General features: G+C 41.9%; 2 protein-coding genes and 1 long non-coding RNA gene across 4 annotated transcripts in view; all 3 read right to left on the reverse strand.

Moving 5' to 3' along the window:
• Positions 1-20,998, reverse strand: part of LOC117582435 (fibronectin type-III domain-containing protein 3A) — a 116,629-nt gene that overhangs the window by 47,579 nt on the left and 48,052 nt on the right. The gene's annotated exons all lie outside the window — the stretch shown is intronic.
• Positions 14,143-15,644, reverse strand: LOC117582436. Its single transcript, XM_034270144.1, has one exon. It carries the CDS (start codon positions 15,575-15,577, stop codon positions 14,159-14,161), a length of 1,419 nt encoding a protein of 472 aa, XP_034126035.1. The 5' UTR covers positions 15,578-15,644; the 3' UTR covers positions 14,143-14,158.
• On the reverse strand, positions 17,537-19,832 carry LOC117582438. Its single transcript, XR_004573717.1, has 2 exons — positions 19,533-19,832; positions 17,537-17,624 (listed from the first exon to the last, which is right to left on the reverse strand). It is a non-coding gene; the product is annotated as an uncharacterized LOC117582438 (long non-coding RNA).

The raw sequence follows: 20,998 nt of genomic DNA on the forward strand, positions 1-20,998 counted from the left end.
AACAGAAACGAAACTGCATGAAAAGTAGCAACAAACAAAAGTGAGTAGTGCTATACGGAGTATAATGCGACCATGCGGGGTACTCATCAACCAGAATTATGTATGGCATTTGTGGAATAACCAGAAGATGATCTCATTCCAATATGTAGAACAGTAGCGTGTGGATTGTATTGTACTTCTGTGGGAAGACGACAAGAAACATCAGCAAGTAAATGGAGTTTGCACGATCTTCATGGTAATCCCTTGAGGAGCGATTCTAAGTACTCGTGCAGCATGATTTTCAGTCCGTAAATGCTTTCAGTTCTGCCTTTACGACTACAGGGTATGCCAAGCAACAACAAAATTAAAACGTAAGCGTGTCTTAATCGTTCGATTTGGTATTCCCTCTGCCACACCCGCCGTTCTACTCTTCGTAGTCGAACCTCTCTCTCTCCCTATCGTTGTCTGAGGGTTTGACCCACGCTTCGACTGTCTGTGTGGCGAAATTTGATGCCTGCGCTTTGTTGTTCTTGTTGTTTGTGTTGCTTTTGTCGTTGGGTGTTTTCATTTAGCTGTTAATGCAGCTTTACTTTAATGGGTTTCTTTTTTGGCCCTTTCGCTCGTTACGTCTGTCCGCATTTATCGCACCTTCCACAAGGCGGACAGACATGACAGAGCCAACCGACCGACTGACTGAACACTTTTTTTCGACAAAGGTGTTGGGTGTTGCATATCCAAATACACCGAGAGACAGAGACGGGGACAGAGAGTGCCCAGGGTTCAATGACCGACTCATTAGCCAGCAGAAATAATTCCCATTTCGGGATGCATTGACTGCTGGCAATCATCGTACAAATATCCATATGAGAAACGAAATCAAAAACAAATTTAAGAATGGCATTCCATTCCGCGGAAATTCTTCAAGTGGTGAGAGTTGTCCAGAGATCGAGGCAAACATGAAAGCAGAATTGTATATGGAATTCTGTAGAACAATGTGGAGGGGAATCTTTATGAGTTGTGTACGTATGACATTTAAGAATATTTCCTAAGTAATTCGCTACTTCGATTAAAAAAAGAATGCTGAAAATGCTTTCAAAACATTTTAATGGGGTATTGCAATTACCAATTAGGAATATTCTATTTCATCCATAAGTCAATGAATTATTTCTCCCAAAATGCATACATTCCCTAAGGTTATATGAAACAATACCCAATATTATTTTTATTATTTTTGGAATTTTTTAAGGTGCAAATTGGCTTGAATATTTGAACATTCATCTAGAAATTCCATGAATTAATAAAAATGCATTGGAATTGTGTGCTATGTAATTCATTTTTAGCAATTTTTAATGGTTGCTTATTGTTACCATTTCCCACAGCCATTAATGTAATTCCCAATGGCTTATTGTACTTATCCAAAAGTCTTTCCCACAGTGGCTTATTTCCATCCATTAAGAAAGTTCAACTCATTTAATTCTTAGAAAAATGCTCAAGATGCTTCTGGAACACCCTCTTCAACATTGAAGATTTCAGTGTGAATAGAGCTGTAAAGTTGTGCCCCCCAACCACCAGACAAATTATCATAAAACTAGAAGTAGAACAATTTTTTATGCATAGAAATTTCCATTGCAAATGCTTCACGTGGGTTACATTCTAATTGATTTAGTGCGTCTGCTACAACACCACGGCAACAAAAGCAACCACTACAACAGCAATTACCAGCAAACAACAACTGCAACAAAATGTTGCAGTTGCAGAAGCATCTGGTAAAGAAGTAGGGGAACTGCCGTTGCAACTAGAAGAAGCATCAGCGGCAGCAGAAGAAGCAGAAGAAGCAGACGAATGAAGTGCGACTGTTGTCACCTGTCTCAATATGCACTCTCATGGCTGTCTCAAGTACTCGCCCAGAGACCTCGCCCCAACTCGCCACATTCCACCACACCCTCCCTGCATGCCACGCCACACACAGTCCGCCCGCAGACAATGGTAGACACACGCACCTCCAATGTTGACGCTGACGCTGACGTCGACTGCAGACAGCCAGAGGGAACACGGCACAGGTGTGATGGAGGGAGGGAGATATGTAGACAGAGGCAGCGACTGAGACTGAGACTGAGACAGAGGACACCACGCGGAAATCTACGCAGCTTAGCAATCTGCTTCTTTCTCTTTCGACATACCCTATAGACGTGAAAATACACAAGAGTTTCTGGTTTGCGAAGGTGGCGGTAATAGGAAGAAGGATCTGATTTCGACTAATGGATAATGGGTACACAATATCATTACAGATTGCACCTGGAATAATGGAAACAGACTTAACATTTCTGCTCATCGGATTACAAGAGTAATATTTAAATTCAATCCCGTTCCAAGTCTGCATATTAGGTATCGTCATAGTCTCTATATAGACCATACAGCTCCTGACTTGTTTTGTTTATGGTTTTTCTTGTTTTTTTTTTAGCTATATTAAATGGCAGACAGATGAAGAGGAGACATTTGTAGACTTTTTTCTTAACACCCGCCGCATTTGTGTCAAAAGTGTCTAGACCGGCTTTAGGTGTTTCCAGAGGTGCTGCTGAGGGTGGGCGTGTCGGATGAGTAGGCGTGTCAGGCCACTCAACGGCAACGCATTTGCGACACGTTGAACGTCTTGATGAGGCCATTTGTTGTGCCACAGAGTGTGTGTGTGTGTGAGTGTGTGCGTGTGTGCGTGTGTTTGTGTGTGCGTCTGCATTTCTTGAAGGTAAATCCAAAGTGTCAGCAGAATCTGAAAGTGTTGTCAGTTCAGTCGGTGCCGTCCACGCTCCATAGGTGTCAAATGTCTAATGAATTATTGAGCAGCTATAAAACGAAGCGAAGACCCCATAGAACCGAAATGGCAAGATGTCGTGATGTGACATAAAAAGTTGTTTCGGGAACACTCTGGAATCGTATTGGGTAACTGTTTTAAGCGGGTTTTTATCTGTAGAGAGACTAGAACTGTCGAGAACTAATAAAATCGCAGATATCTTCAGTGTTCAGAAGTTGGCTATCAAAAGTGCATTGAAAATTAAACAGAACAACTCTTTGAGCATCTCTATTTCGTGGCGTTAACTCATTACCACCTAATGAGCATTCCCCAAGTTCAGTTTCCCAAATGGCAAACTCTTTCCACCTACACTGAAGGTAAATTTACATTTTTCCTCCCTGCGGTGTCCGTTGAGTTAGTGGAAGTGATAAATATTTCAGGGCAAGCCCCAGCAAGTCAACACTTTCCCATTCACAGAAGCCCCGAAGACAAAGCAATTGACTGAGTTCCACCACGGCTCTGGCTGGGCTCTCTTTTTCTTTTAACTCTTTTTGTTTTGTTTTTTTTGTTTGCTTCTTTACCTTTGCCATTTTTATCAGCTTGGCGATTCCTTTTCTACTTGTTCTTCTTCTTTGTCGACGTTGTTGTTTTTCTTGATTTTTCTTCTTCGACTTAACAAATGGCTTACTTTGTGTGCAAATAGCAATGGCAGAGGCAATTTTTCTAACTGTAATTTCTAACATTTACCTAGTTACCGTTAATAGACAAGTTGGCCAAGTTGGCGAGCCAAGACATGAAAAAATGCCCGGCCAAAGACGGGCCGTGGTGCAGCCATGACGGCAGTGGCGACCATTTCACAGCTTTCTTTGTGCGCCGCGCTCGAGTGCATCCAGTCGTCTGGTGCACCACTGGCACTGGAGGATGGAAGGGTGGAGAGAGTGTGGAAAGTGGGGAACTCCCAGTGCGTTCGCCGCCAAGCCAAACCAAACCAAACCAAACCAAAGCTCCTTTAGACCATGTTCAATGACTGGTTATTGGTTCCGTTTAGAATGATTTCTGGTTCACCTAAAGACTGGAATCCATCAACACAAATATCCGCAAGGCTTGCAACAACGTTGCACATGCCACACCGAACTTAATTACATAAGCATATGCTTGCCTACACATACCACAATTATTTCCTCCTGCGGTTGCTTGACGATTTTCCCAAAGAAAACCAGTGAAATATCCCAAAAAAAAAAAAGGCGACACACATGTTTCCATATGCAACAAATTGCAGATAACAAGCGGCAATCTACTCCTCCTCCTCTGCCACCTGTTGTGACCAGCTGCAAGCTGCAGCCGCGGCAGCTTCTTCTTCGCCTAATTACTGTGGTTGTGGCACACAGATGCACACACAAAAAAACACACACGGTTACACGAATTCATATGATAATGATTTTGGTTGTTGTTTTTTTTTGGCATTTCTGGTTATTGTTTGAATTTTTCATTTGTGGTTTTGTTTTTTTTTTGTGCTTTTTGTTGCATAAGTCGATGCCATAAAAACAATGCAGCTACAATTTGTGGCAGCGTTGGTGGCTAATTACTCGGAAGGCGATTGCATAAAGACAACTCTGCTTATTTCTAGCTGGGAGTGTGGCATGTTTGCGGGTTGATGACTCAGTGCAAGAGGTTTTTTCTGATACTTCGAGAATGATTAGGGAAAAATGGTGTTCAGAAATATTTAATATCAATTTCAATTCCTAACATTTACACCCTAAAATCCATTTTAAGTGTTACAAAAAATGAATGAAATTCATGTTTGCCTGATGAATGAAATTCCTGATGGCCCATATTCCAATTGCCATGAATCCGGTTCACAATTTACGACCATTAAGTGCGAGGTTGAAGGATCCTTGTGGAACACCTAGTGCTAATTAAAACGTTCGTGTGACTAGCAAGGATATCTCTATCCCTATCAACACACTTCATGACATGCGAGTGTGTGCGTACATCTATCTGAATATTCATGTTAAACACGCCCAATGGCGCCCTCGGGCTGTCACCAGGGTATGCAAAAATAATCCCAAACGGAATGGAATGGAATGGAATGGTGATAGTTGTAGGGATAGTGCGGACAAGAATGGGGATGGGGGTGCACACATGCAATGCGGTTTTTCAATTTCCCCGATAACCAACTAGCACTGGGCTGGGCGTTTGGAGTTGAGCGGGGTGTCACACTGTCAGTTGGAGGCGTGGTATGTAAACCGCATAAATGACTAAATGAATGCCCTTGGAACACACACATTAGATGCGGGTGGGCGTGACCGATGCAGTCAACGGCATTATGACAATGTGCGGCACACACAAACATTTCAGTAAGTATTTTCCACTGCCGCATGCGGGCCTGGGGTGCGATATGCGATGTGGGTGCAAGGGAAAACCTTTGCCCCCTAATGATAATCAAAATGTACTTTAAATATTGCATAACCAATAAATTCCAAAAGCCAAATGCCAAAAATCATAAATAGCTCACAAAGTACCTAGAGATACGATATATAATAAGGGGAATGGAAACGTTTCCCAAAGAGTAAAATCACTTCACATATGACCCGCTTTGGGTGCTCCTAATTTGCTCTCTTTGCACTCCATACACTTTAAATGCACCAAGAATGTTCAGTTACGGTTTTCCACCATTCTATAAGTATCTTCCTCACATCCACACACAATCACAATCTAGCACACACTTTGGTAATGAAATAAATTATTCGAATTTATTGAAGTTTGGCGACAGAAACGACTCCGCCATCCGTGGAGCATCCATGGGCAGGCGAAGGCCATAAACTCTAAAATGTAATTTAATTGTTGTCGACAGTAAAAACTTATCTCATAAATGCAGCAATCATTGTGCCACACATACTCGTACTCGTACTCGTTCTCGTACAGAGCGAAAAGGATGGAGAAGGAAGGATTTGCATTTTAGTCATTTTTGTGGACTCTGATAGGGCTCTGAATGTGGCACAGGCAGCTGCTCCTGCTACTGCTACTGCTGGCATTTCTCCTCCTTCCTGCTCTTGGTTTTTTTGATAATTGCATTCCTTAACTGTTACTCCGGAAAAACTCTCTGAAATCCCCCTTTTACGACTATGGCACTCTTCCTCGTTAATTGGTAGACATTTTCATTCCGCTTTCTGTTTTTTTTTTGTGTTTGCCACATTTTTTTATTTTTTTTAATTTCCATTTTGTAATTTTGCAATTGTAGTTTGTTCGAGTAAAAAATTAAAAAACGGCACACAAAAACCGGAATTAATTGTGGGCAGGCATTGAGGCATGTAATTAGCGGCATGTGGAAGCATGAAAATCCCGAAAAAACAGGGAAACATTTTTTTAGACCAAAATATTATTCAAGAAATAAATGAATAAACTTTTCAAATATTTTGCGTTTGCAGAAAAATACAGACATTTAAAGGAAAACGGGTACGGAATGAAATCTTTTACTCAAATTGAATAGCTCTTGACTAAATGTTCATGTATTTAGTGAAGAAATTAAAAAAAATATTTTTTTCTCTTGGGCTTACCAAATAATCGACAGGGCTTAAGTTTCTGGTAATCAAAATAGTTCTATAGCTTCTCCAGTTTTATCGACAACTTAATCAATTTCCAATCTGCTGGTTATCAGAAACGCCAACAAATTCCCAGAGAATTTTTCTAAACCCATACGAAAATGCCTTGAGGTGTGCCTCTGTCTGTGTCATGGAGCGGGGGGCAGGGGCATGTGCTGCAAATATCAAAAATAGCTGGGATGCATATGGCAGACGACAATCGATGCATACGATTTCCAGACCTACTCGAAAAACCAGAAACCAATTCCCAAAAAATAAAAAAATAAATGTTGAGAAGACCCCAAAAATGTCCAGAAATATTTATGATGCACACATACATTTCAGTTGGGGTTGCAGCAGCAATTTTCCGACTGTTGAGCTGTATGGGTGGGAAAACGGGAGAGGAAATAAAGGAAATACCTAAACAAAATTTAATCGAAACTCGGAAGCTGAGGGGAAACGCGGTTGAGGATGCACTCTTGCACGGGACGGTTGAGTTTATTAGTTTATAAAGTTTGAATTTTGTTTGTGTGTGCCACTTGGTTCATGTGTGAAAATTGCTTTGCCAATACTTGTCCACAAAAAAAAGTATGGTACAAATAATAAACTAAATAAAGCAAAAACTGGGAAAACTTCAAAGTTCGGGTTTTTCCAGCAAACAACAAATAATTCCAACAACTGTTGCCCCCCGATGGCTCTCTAATTGGAAACTTTGCACACTGTAAGGTTTTTCCACCAATTATAACCAAACCGACATATACTTTTTGTTGTTTGAAGGTGCATACATGTGTGTGGACATGGACCCTTAACCCACCTTCCGCTTTAATTTGTTTGTGGACTATTTTTTAGGGTGGTTTATTTTTTTATTTATTCGAAAATCCTCACCAGTATTCAACAATTTCTTGTTACCTTTATTTGTAATAAATGTATGCTTGTTTTTTGTTTCGGCTTTGAGTTCACATTTTTTGCTGTGTCAATTGAAACGAATGAGTTTTTGCGAAACTATGCGAAACTTCAACAACTCTAAATAAAGTTTGGGAAATTTAGTTATACTTTATTAAGGGAATAACTTTCGGTAAAAATATCATAGAGCAAGCTACAAGTCAATAAATTAGTGAATATTTCTACTAATGAATACATTAACTAATTGAATTTATTTCCAATTTGTTTGTTATTTTACAGACAAATATCTGTAAATTAAACAGCAATTACCCCCCAATTATAGTCACTGCCCAAAAATCTGCCTCTCTACTCCAACTCCACTCAATAATCTCTGTGGAAGCAGCACTTACTCTGACACACAATTACGCCATGATTAGATTCGATTAGTGTTAATCTTTTTCAGTATTTCTTTATGTTCTGTTCTGTTTCCATTGTAAAATCTCGGCACGCAATAGGAATAAAAGGAGCATTTACGAGTGCGTGATTCCTATATTAATGCAGTCCGGGCACAGGACGTGAACGGGGGGGACTCCGTTTCAGAAGTGTTTGCGTGGCATGCGAGAAGACCACAAAATTGGCCACACAAAAGACGAATCAGCCGTTGCAAAGATTCCACTCTGACAAATGTCATAAAATTTGTTCAACGATTTTTTTTTTGCTTTTTCTTTTCTGCCTTTTCTTGGTTAAATATGATTTTTGTCTCCTTCTTTCTTTTTTATTATAATTTGTCATATTTTGTCATTTAGCATTATAGTTTGCCATTCCATTCCCCGAGGGCACACATGGGTTCTTCGGAGTTGGAGATGGGTTTGGGTATGGGTTCTTGGACAGCGTGACTGGTCCCTAACTCTGGTGGGACAGTTTTCTCATGGCATTTTCCTGCTCATATCTCATTTGGTTTTTGGTTTTGCAGAATGGAATGGGCGATGGATGTGTGGTATGGTGCTTTTGGACCGCTCTAATGTCGGCGCCTATGGGCACACACATTCGCGGGCACATACATGTCCGTCTGTCCGTTCCGTATGTGTGTCTGTCTTTCTGATCTGCTTGACAACAGTGGAATACGAGCAGAACGGAAATGCTGCTGTTGCCCCTGCCTAACCAGAGCCGAACCACCCCAAAGAATGTATGGTATAATGTATGGTATGGCTAGGGGAATCCCCAAACAATGAGCCTGGGCCAAGTCCATGCCAGAACGGACATGCCAGCAGCAACTACAATGTGCAGAGCAAAATTTCAGTGCCCGCTGCCAAGAAAGCAAAAAACGAACAAGGAGAAGCAAACAATCCCCAGTGAGGCAGCAGCGGAAGAGACTTGACAACATACGCAACATGGGCGAAAAATGAGTGGCGACGCCGACGAGAACAACGACGACGGCGCACATGGCGTATGAGTGACGAAACAAGGCAGAAAGAAAACTCCAGACTCCCCAGAACCCCAGACTCCAGTTCAAAGAAGGTCCCAAAACTGAGCTGGGGCACACGCCCCGTACAGCTTTGATAGTTTTTATCGATTTAAGTGGATTTTGGCCATGGTGAGCAAGGGGCTAGAGAGCTGCCAGAGGGCCGCCGCACAGATATGCTTTGAGAGGCGCAAAACGGGGTGGTACAGAGCCCGGGGCAGAATCAGATATATGTACAGACAGCCTTGATTTTTGGCAAACGTCGCGGCCCCAAACAAATAAACATAAAACAAGCAAAAATGTGCCTTTCGTTAATTTCTTGAAGACGAACCAAGGGAATACCCTTACTTGGGACATAATGGGTTGATTTGTGGCTACTTGTGATACTTGATACTTATGTGGCTGGCATAAGGTGGATGGTGGGCTGAGATTTCAGTATTCCGCCCTAATGTAAGAGCATGCAACCATCATTGTAGCTCATTTCAATGTTTTCTGTCAGAGCGAGTGTGAGGCGCGTGTGGCAATGTGCGTTGTCTGCGTCTTGGCAGCCGGCGTAGATAAGCGTTCATACACCAAAAAAACAAAAAAAAAACACACACACAAAAAATGTGTGTGTGGCAAGCATTGCGTTAGCGCTGCTGCCACTGCCACTGCCGCTGCCGCTGCTTCTGCTTCTCTGACAAACAGAAATCAAAACTCAAAGTTTTGCGTATAAAGCATAAAGCTTCGACCATGAATTGTTTAACTTTTTGTGTGTTTTTTTTGTTTGTTCCAGCATCTTTACCATTTTTCTTCATTTATTTCATTTCTTTCGATTGGAGCAGGAAGTGTATGCGTGTGCCACGCCCACCCCACTCTATGCCCCCATTTAGCCCACCCTCTTTATCAACACTTCTGCGGCGACCCCGAGCAAATGCGTAAAAATTATGCCACAGCTTGAACGACGGACTCGCTGCTCGGCACGAGGCAGAGGAAAAAAACGGACAGAAAAAAAGAAATGGGGAAACAAAATGCGGAACTACGGATGTTGGGATGTTGGGGAATGGAACGAACCCAAACTAACGAAAGCAAAGCAAACCAAAGCCAAAAACTGGACAACCAATTTAGTTTTATATCATAGATGCCTGCTTGAGGTTTGTTCTAGGGGTTATCCTTTACGGGTAGAGATCCTTTACTCTCTCTCTCTCTCTCTCTTTTTGCGGAGAGGCGTTAAATATTTCCCAGATATGTGCATAATTTATGCCGACAGGCAGAGCAAAGTCGAGCCAAGTCAAGAGAAAAAAAACTACAGATATAATAAAACGGAGATAAAAAATGTATTTATTTTGCGCATATTTACGCATGGGCCAACCGAAACTACTACTATTATTCCCAGCTCCCCTCTCGGATTCCCTCCGCTCCTTGCGATTTTGTATAGAAAAAGTGCCCCGGCTAAATGCGCATAAATATTAAATGAGCTGGTAGATGGTATTGTAGCTGGTAGTTGGTGGCCAGAGAGTGTATCAATTGTGTCTCCTCTTTTGCGGCCCTACTATTGTTACTGTTGCTGTTTGCCGAAGCCTTAGACTGGAAGATGATGATTTAGTTTTCAGCACTCTATTGCAATAAATTCCATTTGCCAGGCCATTTCCAACTGGTTTTGTCAGGGCGACTCTTGTCTGTCTGCCTGCCCGTTTGGTTACTCTCTCTATCTCTCTCTCTCTCTCTCTCTCCAGCGTTATATACCATCATACCATAGTACACATATAGATATCCCTCCTAACTGCTTGGCACTCAACATTATAAATTGCCGCATGAGTGGGGTGGTGGGGAGAAGTGGTAGCAGGACTGGGTCCAAAGCCACTGCAGCCAAACAAAAACTTATTATTTATATTGTATGTTTGTCCGTTTTGTGGGTCTGTATCGTATACAAAGTACCAGCGGGATTGCAGAGAGCGAGCTCCACTCTAATAAATAATTATCGTATTGTTTAAGTCTCGAATGGAATGCCATAAATCATGTCTTGGCCACTAGACGTCGCGAGATATTTGACTCTGAATTATTATCATCACAGTCCCATCAGACTGATAAGAACTATGGCGACAGTGTGCAACAAAGAGAGAGAGCAAGACAGAGGGTGAGGCCAAAATGGACTGGTAAAGAGCCAAGGACAGTTGGTGGAACAAACTGTTGGTGGTATGTCCCCAAGGGGTCTCGGCTCTTGTTAGAGCTATCCTAGTGGCACCAATTTCTAAAACTTTAAAGAGCATCTCAAATCCTTAAAGGTAATCCTTTTCGTAATACCCCAGCATCGCCATTGAAATCTAAGCTCAAGACTTCTCCAAGATAAACAAAATCTCTAAGAAACTTGAAGCTCACACTTGAAACCATTTTCTACCCATTTCATAGGCAATTTATTCAAAATGTATACAGAAAACTCTGGGATTTGCTTCACTTAAATCTCATATGAATATCTAATCTGTTTGTCTTAAATCCATGCGGCTCGCACCAACCAAGCCCCAACTGAACCCCAAAAACGTTAAGCAGCCAAAGAGCTAGCAAACAAGTTGAAATGCCTGCCTGCCTGTCTGGGTGCCCACTTGGGTTGTAAACCCCACTCAGAGGCCAACAAAGTAAGCGGCACTTGTTACCAACACGCGCTGCTCCGTCTTTACCAGCAAAATTGCGTTTTAGCCACAAACCGTTTGCCCTTTGGCTTATGGCCTCCGGCTCGAGGCTGAGGCCCACAGACCTATAGATAAACGTCGACGACGCCGACGACGACGAGGAGGAGAACATTATGGCACCCCAAAGTAAACTAAATGCGTCAAAATGAGCAAAAACGAAGCTCTAACATCTGCGTAGTGCACAAAAATATTCAAATAAACTACGCCACAAACACACCCCGCCCAAAAAGCAAAAAGAAAATTTTAAATCAGCCCCGCAACACGGGGGAATAGTAAACTAAACTAGACGGATGCGGCAGGCTTAAAGGAAGGGTTGTTGGAAGGGTAAATGTGAAATGCTTTTAAGCGAAATCCTGCAGCATCAGCCGCATCATCATCATCATCATCATCACACGAATAGAAGACTAGACCCGAAATGAAAAGCGGAGCAGACTTTGCCGCAACTATGCTGCAATGTTGCGGCCGCCAGGCGAGGCCACAGGGGCACATGGGCACTAAGCGTAGGTGGACAGAGAGCCAGGGATACTCGTAATTGGTTGAATGAAGAGCATCCGCGACGGCCACATGCACCACTCCGATGCACCATAGAAACTGAGCAATAATTAGTCCGTTGCGCGTGATTTATAGACACTTTATTTTGGCCTTTCAAACACGATAAACCACTAAATATAATTCCAAAATTATAATTTGTGCTCTTAAGGTCTTGTTTTACGATGTGCTTATAGATCGAAATTTGGTTTGCTTAGATATTTCTTCCGTGTTTGCCGTTGATGGTTACAATTGTAACTTAAACAAGCCATTTGCGAACTTCTTTCGTACTCGGATCTCATCCTCAACTGTCCAGGTCCGTTCAGAGTCCCTTTGAGACATTCTATCGCTTGAACCGGCCTCTTGCCTTTCAGCTCTCTTCAGGGCTTGAAGCCTTTCAGCCTTTTGCTTCCTACTTTCCACGGGCTTGACTCTCTTTTGTTCGTAGTCTTTCTCCAGGGAACGGTGTCCTCGCTTGAGTATATTATGCAGCTGCAGGTTTTCGGTTCTGGGATCCACTTGCATTCTTCTGACCTTCTGATCCTTTGGACTACAGTATCTTTGTCGACGCTTTGAGTTTCCCAACAAGGACTGTTCTTTTACGATGCCTTCTTCGATAGAATTTGTGAATCTGACGCTTTTCTTTCGATCGCTTTTCTGCAAGTCTTCGGATCTAAGTATAGATGACTTGGTCGAGTGTTGGCTCAGTCGTTTCTCCGTGAAGGAGTGTCCTCGCTTGACCATTTCATTCGACTGTTCTTTTCCATCCACTCGATTTTTTTGTATCTGCATCGAACCGTTTTCGGTGCACTTTTGTTTACTCATTGCAATTCTCATTAGAATTGATTTTAGCTTATGGAACTGTTCGGCATCAGTCGCTTTTCTAATTGGTGCATCTAACTTGTTGTCGCCAGACGAACCCTCCATGTATGGGTTTATCCTCTCGGATGTTTCCTTCCTATACTCAATGGCCTGCATCCGATTGCGACGGAACCCGAGGTTGTTGTTATCAGTTGAGTTGGTGCCACGCACGACATTTCCATTATTGTATTTTGGATAGTCCTCATCCCTTGTCTGGCCACCGACACCTCGACTCAGCTGTTGGTGTATGCTGTATGGAGACTTACATCTCCAGGGTAATGCTGTATTCTGCAAGGGTTTCTGCAACAGAATAGGTATGTGTCCACCTTCAACTCGTCGTTGGATACGCTTCTCGCATGGAGTTATCCTCGGACTCTTTTGACGAAGATCGTCCAAAAGCCGAATGTTGTACTTGCCCTGGCAAACTGCTCCGTAGAAGTCAGAAAGGCTTTTCATTTCTAGACTCTTGAATTGCCTGGGACTAAGTGATCGCTGTGGACAAACTGTAGCAATGGGATCCCTAGCATCTTGGTATGCTTTCTCGCATTCCTGTTGAGCTTCGCTTTCCGATTTGCCATAGCCTGGCGTGGGTCTTAGACTTTTGGGCAGAGGTCCAGAAGTGCCGGGTCCCCTGCAACAACAAATAGCAGGTGCATATCCGTACGGCATGTCATCCGAATCGAGTGAGTGTTGCGACGAAAATCTTCTCATTCCCAATCTTCTCAGTCCGTCCCGAATATCTGTAGACGCCGTAACCTTGTGGGGCGTGTTATATGCAATTCCATGATTCAGCTTGCCAAACACTCCCATTCCGCTCGTACAATGCATGATGGGACTGTGTCCACACTTGGCCCTTGGTCTTATCATTCGACATGGGAGGCAGAGGAAGCGCTGCATAATGATGAGCAACAGCAGGAACATTCTTGCCGGCATGGGCCGCCTCAGGTCGCCGTTCTCATCGAAAATCCCGTAGTATAGCTCAAAGGTATTGGACATGACGAAGGGCACTTTGCGCGTATTCCAGCCCATGGTCAAAGGGTTCAGGATCCGACTGAACAGGTTCAGTGTGAGTTGATAGAGGAAAGTACAAACACTCGACGCGGACTGGTCGACCGCGTTGGCCAGCACCTGGATGGTGCCACAGTTCCGTTTCCACCATTGCCCCTGGGGCGATTGACAGGAGCAGCTTCTAACGGGCTCCATTCGAGGATACCAGGGAATGCAGCCCGTTGGATCCGAGCGTCGTTGACTAGTTCGACAACACGATCGAGACATGTTGTTTGGGCAAAGACAAAAAGTATCCAAAAAAGATAAAAAAATTTTAAATTTTGTTGATGTTTTATTTTTGTGTGCCACAAATTTTGGTTCTGTCTCGACGAAGGACTAAGAACAAACTAACTTGGAACGAATTTTATTTCTTGGGTTTCTTTGACCCCATGAGCACAGAATTGAAGGAACTTCGATGCCTTGTGGGAGAATTCGACAGACTCAACGTGCTGTGTATGGACCATCGTACACGCTCCTTCTCGATGGCCTTCTGTATGGATTGGCGCTTGTAGCGCCTGATCTCTGCGAATCCCACCAGACCATTGGGCAGCAGACGGTTCTGGCTTGGATGGCGGCGGATCCACGTCCACTCCTTGGTCGAATCGAATGGTTCGTGGTACAAAACCGGCATCGGTTCGCCATACAATTTTCGGGGGCGTCGGTGCGGAGTGGGTGGCCTAATCTTTTCCGTATCATCGCTCACGGTGGTCGAGTAAAACTTTGAGAGTAAAGCAAACGCCTCATTACGACGAGATTTTTCATATTTGGCCTTTTTTTTATCATCCTCTAAATCGACATGGGCCAGGGCTGTGATGATCTTTTGATGATTCTTGTCCAGGCCACGCTTCTCGTTCAAGGCTTGAATGAGAACTCTCAGCTGCTTGGCCTGCTCGAAGCGTAGACCCCCGAGCTGATTGCAATGACTACCCATGCCGCGACGACGTCCCTTCTCGTCCATCAAGTCGATCGACGAGTCGCTCGAGATATTATCAGGCTCCTTACTGCTCGGCACCTTATACCGTTGGATCATTGGAAACTCTTTTATATGTTGCCCATTTGGTTCAAGTTGTTCTTCTTTTCTCATAGATCCATTGGTTTCTTGAAGTTGTTTTGGTTTTCTTGAAGCTTGATGGGTAGACGGGAAGTCTTCTGGTTTTTGGCTGGAAGCAGTCCTTTGGTAGCCTGGTCCAAGGGCTTCTTTTAATACTTTAGAGTCCATTCCATAACACCTTGCCACCGCAGCCATTGGTCTAAATACTTGGTAGCCTACATGGGATATTTGCTTGCCTTCTTTGAGACTGGAATCGAAGGGCAATGGGACACATCCAGAAGTTTCACCTTTTAGAAAATTCTGTAATATTTCCAGAAGCTTGAATAGACTTTTAGGATGGGTGGGATCCCTTAGATTTCCGTACTCATCGAAGATACCCTTGTAGCGTTCACAGGTATACGGATGACAGTAGGGAACGTGACAGGCATTGTAGCCACAGCGCTTGGGATGGAGCAGCCGATTGTAGTTTTGCAATGTGAGGTCGTACAGAAAGCCGGCGACCTTCTCGGGGCATCCTTGGAGTAGATTCGCGAGTTGCTGTATGACCACATCGTTGCGATGACTCCAGTAGTGCCAACGACAGTCTTTTGCGATGCGTGGAAATCCTCTCCGTTGGAGGACATCGCACATCCGCTGATCTGGCGGTGGGCATTTTGGTTTCGGCCATTGCAAGCACGTAGAGAGCTTTTTATTGATGTCGCTACAACTGAGTCGGCGATGGCTGTGACACATTCCTCGTCAGCTACATGTAATTTAGATTTTTTCAAAGAAACATTGAAGTGAAATTCAAAGCAAAACGGATCAACAAGCCTTAATCAGAATATTCTGAAGAAGCCATAACAAAACTATAAACTAAATATACACAACTAAATAAGCTAGAAACCCAAACTAAATGTGCTTTGATAGCAATCGATACTCGGGCCATAATCTGTTTATAGAACCACTACTATATATAGATTGAATGGCCACTTCAAAGCCCTTTCCGTTGATATTTGGCATGTGTAAATATACGAGAGCATGTCAATATATCAATGCCATTTGTTGGGGCATTGTGCTGACTGACACGAAAATGAAATAATAGTTTTTACTTTTCTCTCTCCCAGCTACGAAACGTGTTCGCGACGTAAAAGTAAATTTGATTATGTTAATTTCTCGTTCTTTTATCTCTACTCTTTTTCTCTTTCCCTCTTTTGGGGGTGCGCCCTGAAAACTGAGAATGAAATTGGGTAAAGGTGAAGAAACGACAAAAGATAAAGCGAAAAGAATGATAATTGAGAGGTGTGTGTGGGCCCCAAAAGTTGTGGCACTGAACTAAGTTGAAAGTCAATACCCGCAGCGGCTATTCCACTTGCTCTTCCATCCGAAGATCTTGTGGGATTTTGTGGGCCTAAGCAAACACGCAACTGGGAATGGGACTGGCACTGGCGGGGGTTCGCTGACCTCAGACACAGGCTTGGACAACAGTTGGCCAAAATAAATAATTTCCAGCCGGAAATGATCAACAGTTAGGCTGCACCACGAGCATGGCAAGGAATGTATCTGTATCTGTATCGGTATCTGTCCCTCTCTTCTCGTGGCCCAACTGAATCCAAAATATTCTCAAAGCTCTTCTCAAACAGACCGTAACATTTATAATTACAAAATTGCATGTTCGTTGTTTCTGTTATCATGGGCAAAAACAATAAACTTGCTGGGTCGCCTCACCCTCTGAATCTCAGCGCAGATAAAAGCTCACACGAAAGCCTCAACAACACTCAGCCACAACAACAACAATCAACGGTCAGTCATTGGGGAATGTTTGTGCAATTGAGTTAAATTTATTGGATGGCCTGTGCCGTGAGCGGGGATTTCGTTTGTCTACTAAGCCTCTTATGTGAGAATTACTCTGGCATGTGGGAGTCCCCCTGTAGCTAGAAAGAAAAGGGAATCCTCCAAAGCGAACATGCTAAAAACTCAAACAATGACCTAGAAATGGGTCAGCAATTGTGAATGTACTAAGTTCGATTGAGTTTCAATTAACAGATCAGTAAGTGATATTAATGATGTTCGACAAACACTAGGCCTTCTGTATAATGAATGCTCACAATTACCCCTTTTCTCAGAACTGATACTTGAACCCAGACTCTAATTTTAATTGCAAATATTTTCAGAGAAAAAAAACCCATAAAACAGCAGAGATTTAACGTTTTTGGATTGGTTTCATTATGTCATATATTATATCTAAAATATATACTTACAAAGATGAACAAATTTGCAGGAAAAGTCTTAATTGTAATCCGTCTCAGCGAATGTATTTTATTTTGATTTATTTAAACTGTATTTAGCACTTGAATAGTTGAAAATTGTGTTGTATTTTATAAACCTTTTTCCAGTAATTTGATTTTGAAAGTTTTTGTTTATGTTTTTGATTTTGATTTAGCAAAAATCCGTTGACCTTTTCAAGGTTTCTTGTTATTGTTTGTTGTTTAAATTTAAATTGCACAAAATTTGTATTGCAGCAATGTTTATTTTTAAATCACTATTAAGTTTATATTTCGATGATTTTTTTTATTTTTTGAGTAGCGTTTGCTTAACGCTGAGGAATATAAAAGTTAATTGGATTTTGATTTTTTCTTTATGTTTTTATAAGCAAAAAAATGAACACAGCGTCACAAAAAACTTTTCGTTGATTTTTTGTAGGTGATTTTAGTTTTTCTTTATTGCACTTGGATCAAGGGTTAAGCAACTTTTAGTTGGAATGTTCTAGTGTTCGTTTTGGTATTGCACTGTAGCCCACAGACTGAAATTTAAATGAAATATGTGGATATAAGGTATGCCGATGCTTGATCCACACACAAATTGAGGTTACTTTGAAGCAAAGATAAAATATCTATTGTTTATAATTAAGTCTTTGGCAGCAAGTAGAATTAAATGTAAGTATTTTTTTCTACGCAATGTTTGTGTTTGGTTCTTGTATCTTTCTATCTACTAGTACTTGAATATGTTTTTCCCATTCGTATTCTCTCATTCTCTCTTTTCTTTTTGCTCCATCTATTGATAGAAAGCTTCATTTATGCACGGCTGGCTGTCGACTCAATAAATTCTGAAAACTTATGGCGCTTCCTCCATACACCGCCCTTCTGTATCTAAAGGAAAAACTTTTGCTTCAAGTGAACCATACTCGTGTACTCGTACATATATTTTGCTCGTGGGGTCGAGAAATTTCCATGTTAATTAGCTGACAGTTGAGGAGAGTGGAATGCCCCGTTCCTGGAATGCTTTTTCGGGGTACTGTTTAATCGAAGTTTTGCGGCCTTGTCAGAAAGTTTTCTTAGCCGATTGATGGCTGGCTTATTTAAAGTATCAACCAGATAAAACGTAAAATATGTTGCTCCACGTTGGTTAAAGTTTTCTGCTTCAGATAAATAAATATTGACTCTGATTAGGTTAGGTCAGTGAGGGAACTGAATTCGTTGACGATAGGGTGCAGGGAAAGGGCCATTAAAGTTGAAGTTTATGGCCACTTATTGGTGGGCTATTACAGATAAGTCCTCGTAATTGATGGAGGTATTCATGAGATCAAAGTTCATGTTTGTATAACAAGGTTTGGTTCCATTTAGCTAAACGGAATTGAAATTAAATTGGATTTGTTTAATAGAATAATTCCAAACATTCGTTTATTTATTGAATTCAAGTCTAACCACATGCAAAGTCTGGAGAATAAGGCGATTAGAATCGCCCATTAAATCGTTTATATTTATTTAACTGAAAAATTGAATCGTTTGTTTTATTTTGTGTAAAAACCAAACCAAACAAAATGTAACAAACATTGTTTATACTCGGTTATGTATTGGGTTGTTTTGTGGTGAGCCCAGAAATGTTTTAGTAGCTTTGGTTGCTGCTTTAAGACTTTTTATGTAACCTCAATTAAGAATGGGATAACAATTCCATAAACCAAATTTGACTATTGTCTTGGGTCTATTTTATTTGCATTTTATGTGGTGTTCGGATTTTAGGGCTCTTTCTATGTTCCCATATTTTTCTCTGTTTATGCTTTGCGATAGCTCTTCTTTAATGTTTTTCTTCCACTCTTCTTTTTGGGATTATTCTCGATTCTCTCACTCCCACACACAGTCAATCCACCCACAGTTAGACAGAGACAATGCACAGCGAAATTCCGCTACACCGGAAATTACAATTGAAAAATGTGTATGGTGAATGGTTGGCCCGTTTCTTTTTTGTTGCTTCCATTCTGTTTTTTGTCACACGAAAATTGTTGTTATTATTTATGATTATTACGATTATTATGATGATGATTATTATGTAGCAGTATTTTTTTGTGATGCGAATTTCAGCACAAAAGAACAGGATGTCAGCCGAAAATAACAATACTCGTAAACAGTTATTATTCGAAATTTCAGTTTATATTTTCAAAGATATTTTTGCATTCAAGTGGATTTTATGGCTCTCTTCGGGCTGAGTTGAAGTGGTTTTTTTTTAAAGCCATGATTTGTGTTCTACTTGATTTTACTGACGTGTTTTCTTATTGTTATTTATTTAAGTTTGATTTAACTTAGTTTTTGTGGCACTTTATTAAGTGGCTTTTTATGATACTCTATTAATTATATATTCGATTGAAATCTACTGGTTTTTTTGGTTATTTGTTGTTTCGTTTTCTTGTATCTTTTGCACTTTTTTCAACACTCACTTTAAATTGTTTAAACTTTTGGATACTCTTTCTCGCTCGCTCTCTGTGGAACAACTGTTGTTGTTTTTTGTGGCAGTGTGGCAGATTTTGTTGAAGGAAGAAAGAAGAAAATACACGACGCGCTGCCTTTGCCCTGCCTACCACCTCTCTGCACTCTCTCTGCGATACTGTTATTCTGCTATCAACTGCGCTGCTGTCAAACCGTACAGTTTGAGAGTAAAATTCGGACTATTCGGTCGCCGTTCGAGTCTGAGGTCTCAGAGTCGCATTCGAAGCGGCGGAAGCGACACGAATAAACACGAACAACGCTGGCGAGAGCAGAGCAGAAGTTGGTCCGAAACGTATCTCTTGAGTCGGTCTGGAACGGCGCGCTGGAAGGGAGAAGGCCGCCACGACGCTAGGGGCCCCGCATATGTCATGTTTTACTACTACTACACGTGAGAGAGAGCGTAATGTATCTGAGAGATACGCGCGAGAGGAGAACGTAGTAAAGGCCCACACACATGCACACGCACACACACTCCCGCCCGAAAACCGGCATTCGTTCGGTGCATTTTGTGTGGCTAAAGAGAGTGTTTTCGAAAGCAAAGAGAAATGTCGTAAGAGAGACCGAGAGTTGCAGCACGGCCGCAGCTCTTTACTTTGGAAAATATATTCGTAATTATTGGCCACCAAACACCACATTCACATCGTGTTTGAGTTTTGAATTCAGTGTGAATTCCCCTTTTTGGGGCACTTTTCGATGGAATTTCAATTTGGTTTCCATCAATGAGGGAGGCGCTTTGCCAATTATTATTGAGTGCATTTTGGTAGCAGCCGAAAACGCAAATGTTCTTCTGTTCTGTTGTTGTTTTTCGACAAATCACGAATTCCCATGTAATTGGATATTCAAATCAGCTTCACAGAATTTACATATGTAACTTTCCGAATTTAGACTTTTGTTTGGGCAGAGATTATAGGCACAAGCACATATCGAAGTTTTTGAAATGAATTACGAAAGGGAGTCGTCACCGAAATACTAAATTAATTAATTTCAATATGGAAATCAGATGGAGTCAAACCGTCTGACGCATGGCACGGCACATCTTCTAGCAGCTCACAGCTTCCAATAAGCAACCTTTGGATGGCCAATGAACCCAGTTCCCAAAGCGAAATCACAGCAAAGCGGACATCCCAGTCAGTGCCGCAGCATAATTGCTTTAATACTCGTATTTTTAGACCCATGATAACCCCAAGGAGACCCCCGACCAAAACAAACGCAAGTCGCCGAAAATCTATGAAAATACAAATGAGCGCCTTGTCTTTATCAATTATGATTCTGCGGCTCATGAAGATAACAATTTGAACTTTGACAAAAGTCAGTGTCTTTTCACCTACGTTTTTGTTGGGAAAGATCCATGCCATAAATGAAAACAAATCCGAGAGCATACAGTGCAACCAGCACCCACTTTGAGGGTTTGGAATGA

The sequence above is a fragment of the Drosophila guanche genome, unplaced genomic scaffold, assembly GCF_900245975.1.
Source record: "Drosophila guanche unplaced genomic scaffold, DGUA_6, whole genome shotgun sequence".
NCBI lineage: Eukaryota > Metazoa > Arthropoda > Insecta > Diptera > Drosophilidae > Drosophila > Drosophila guanche.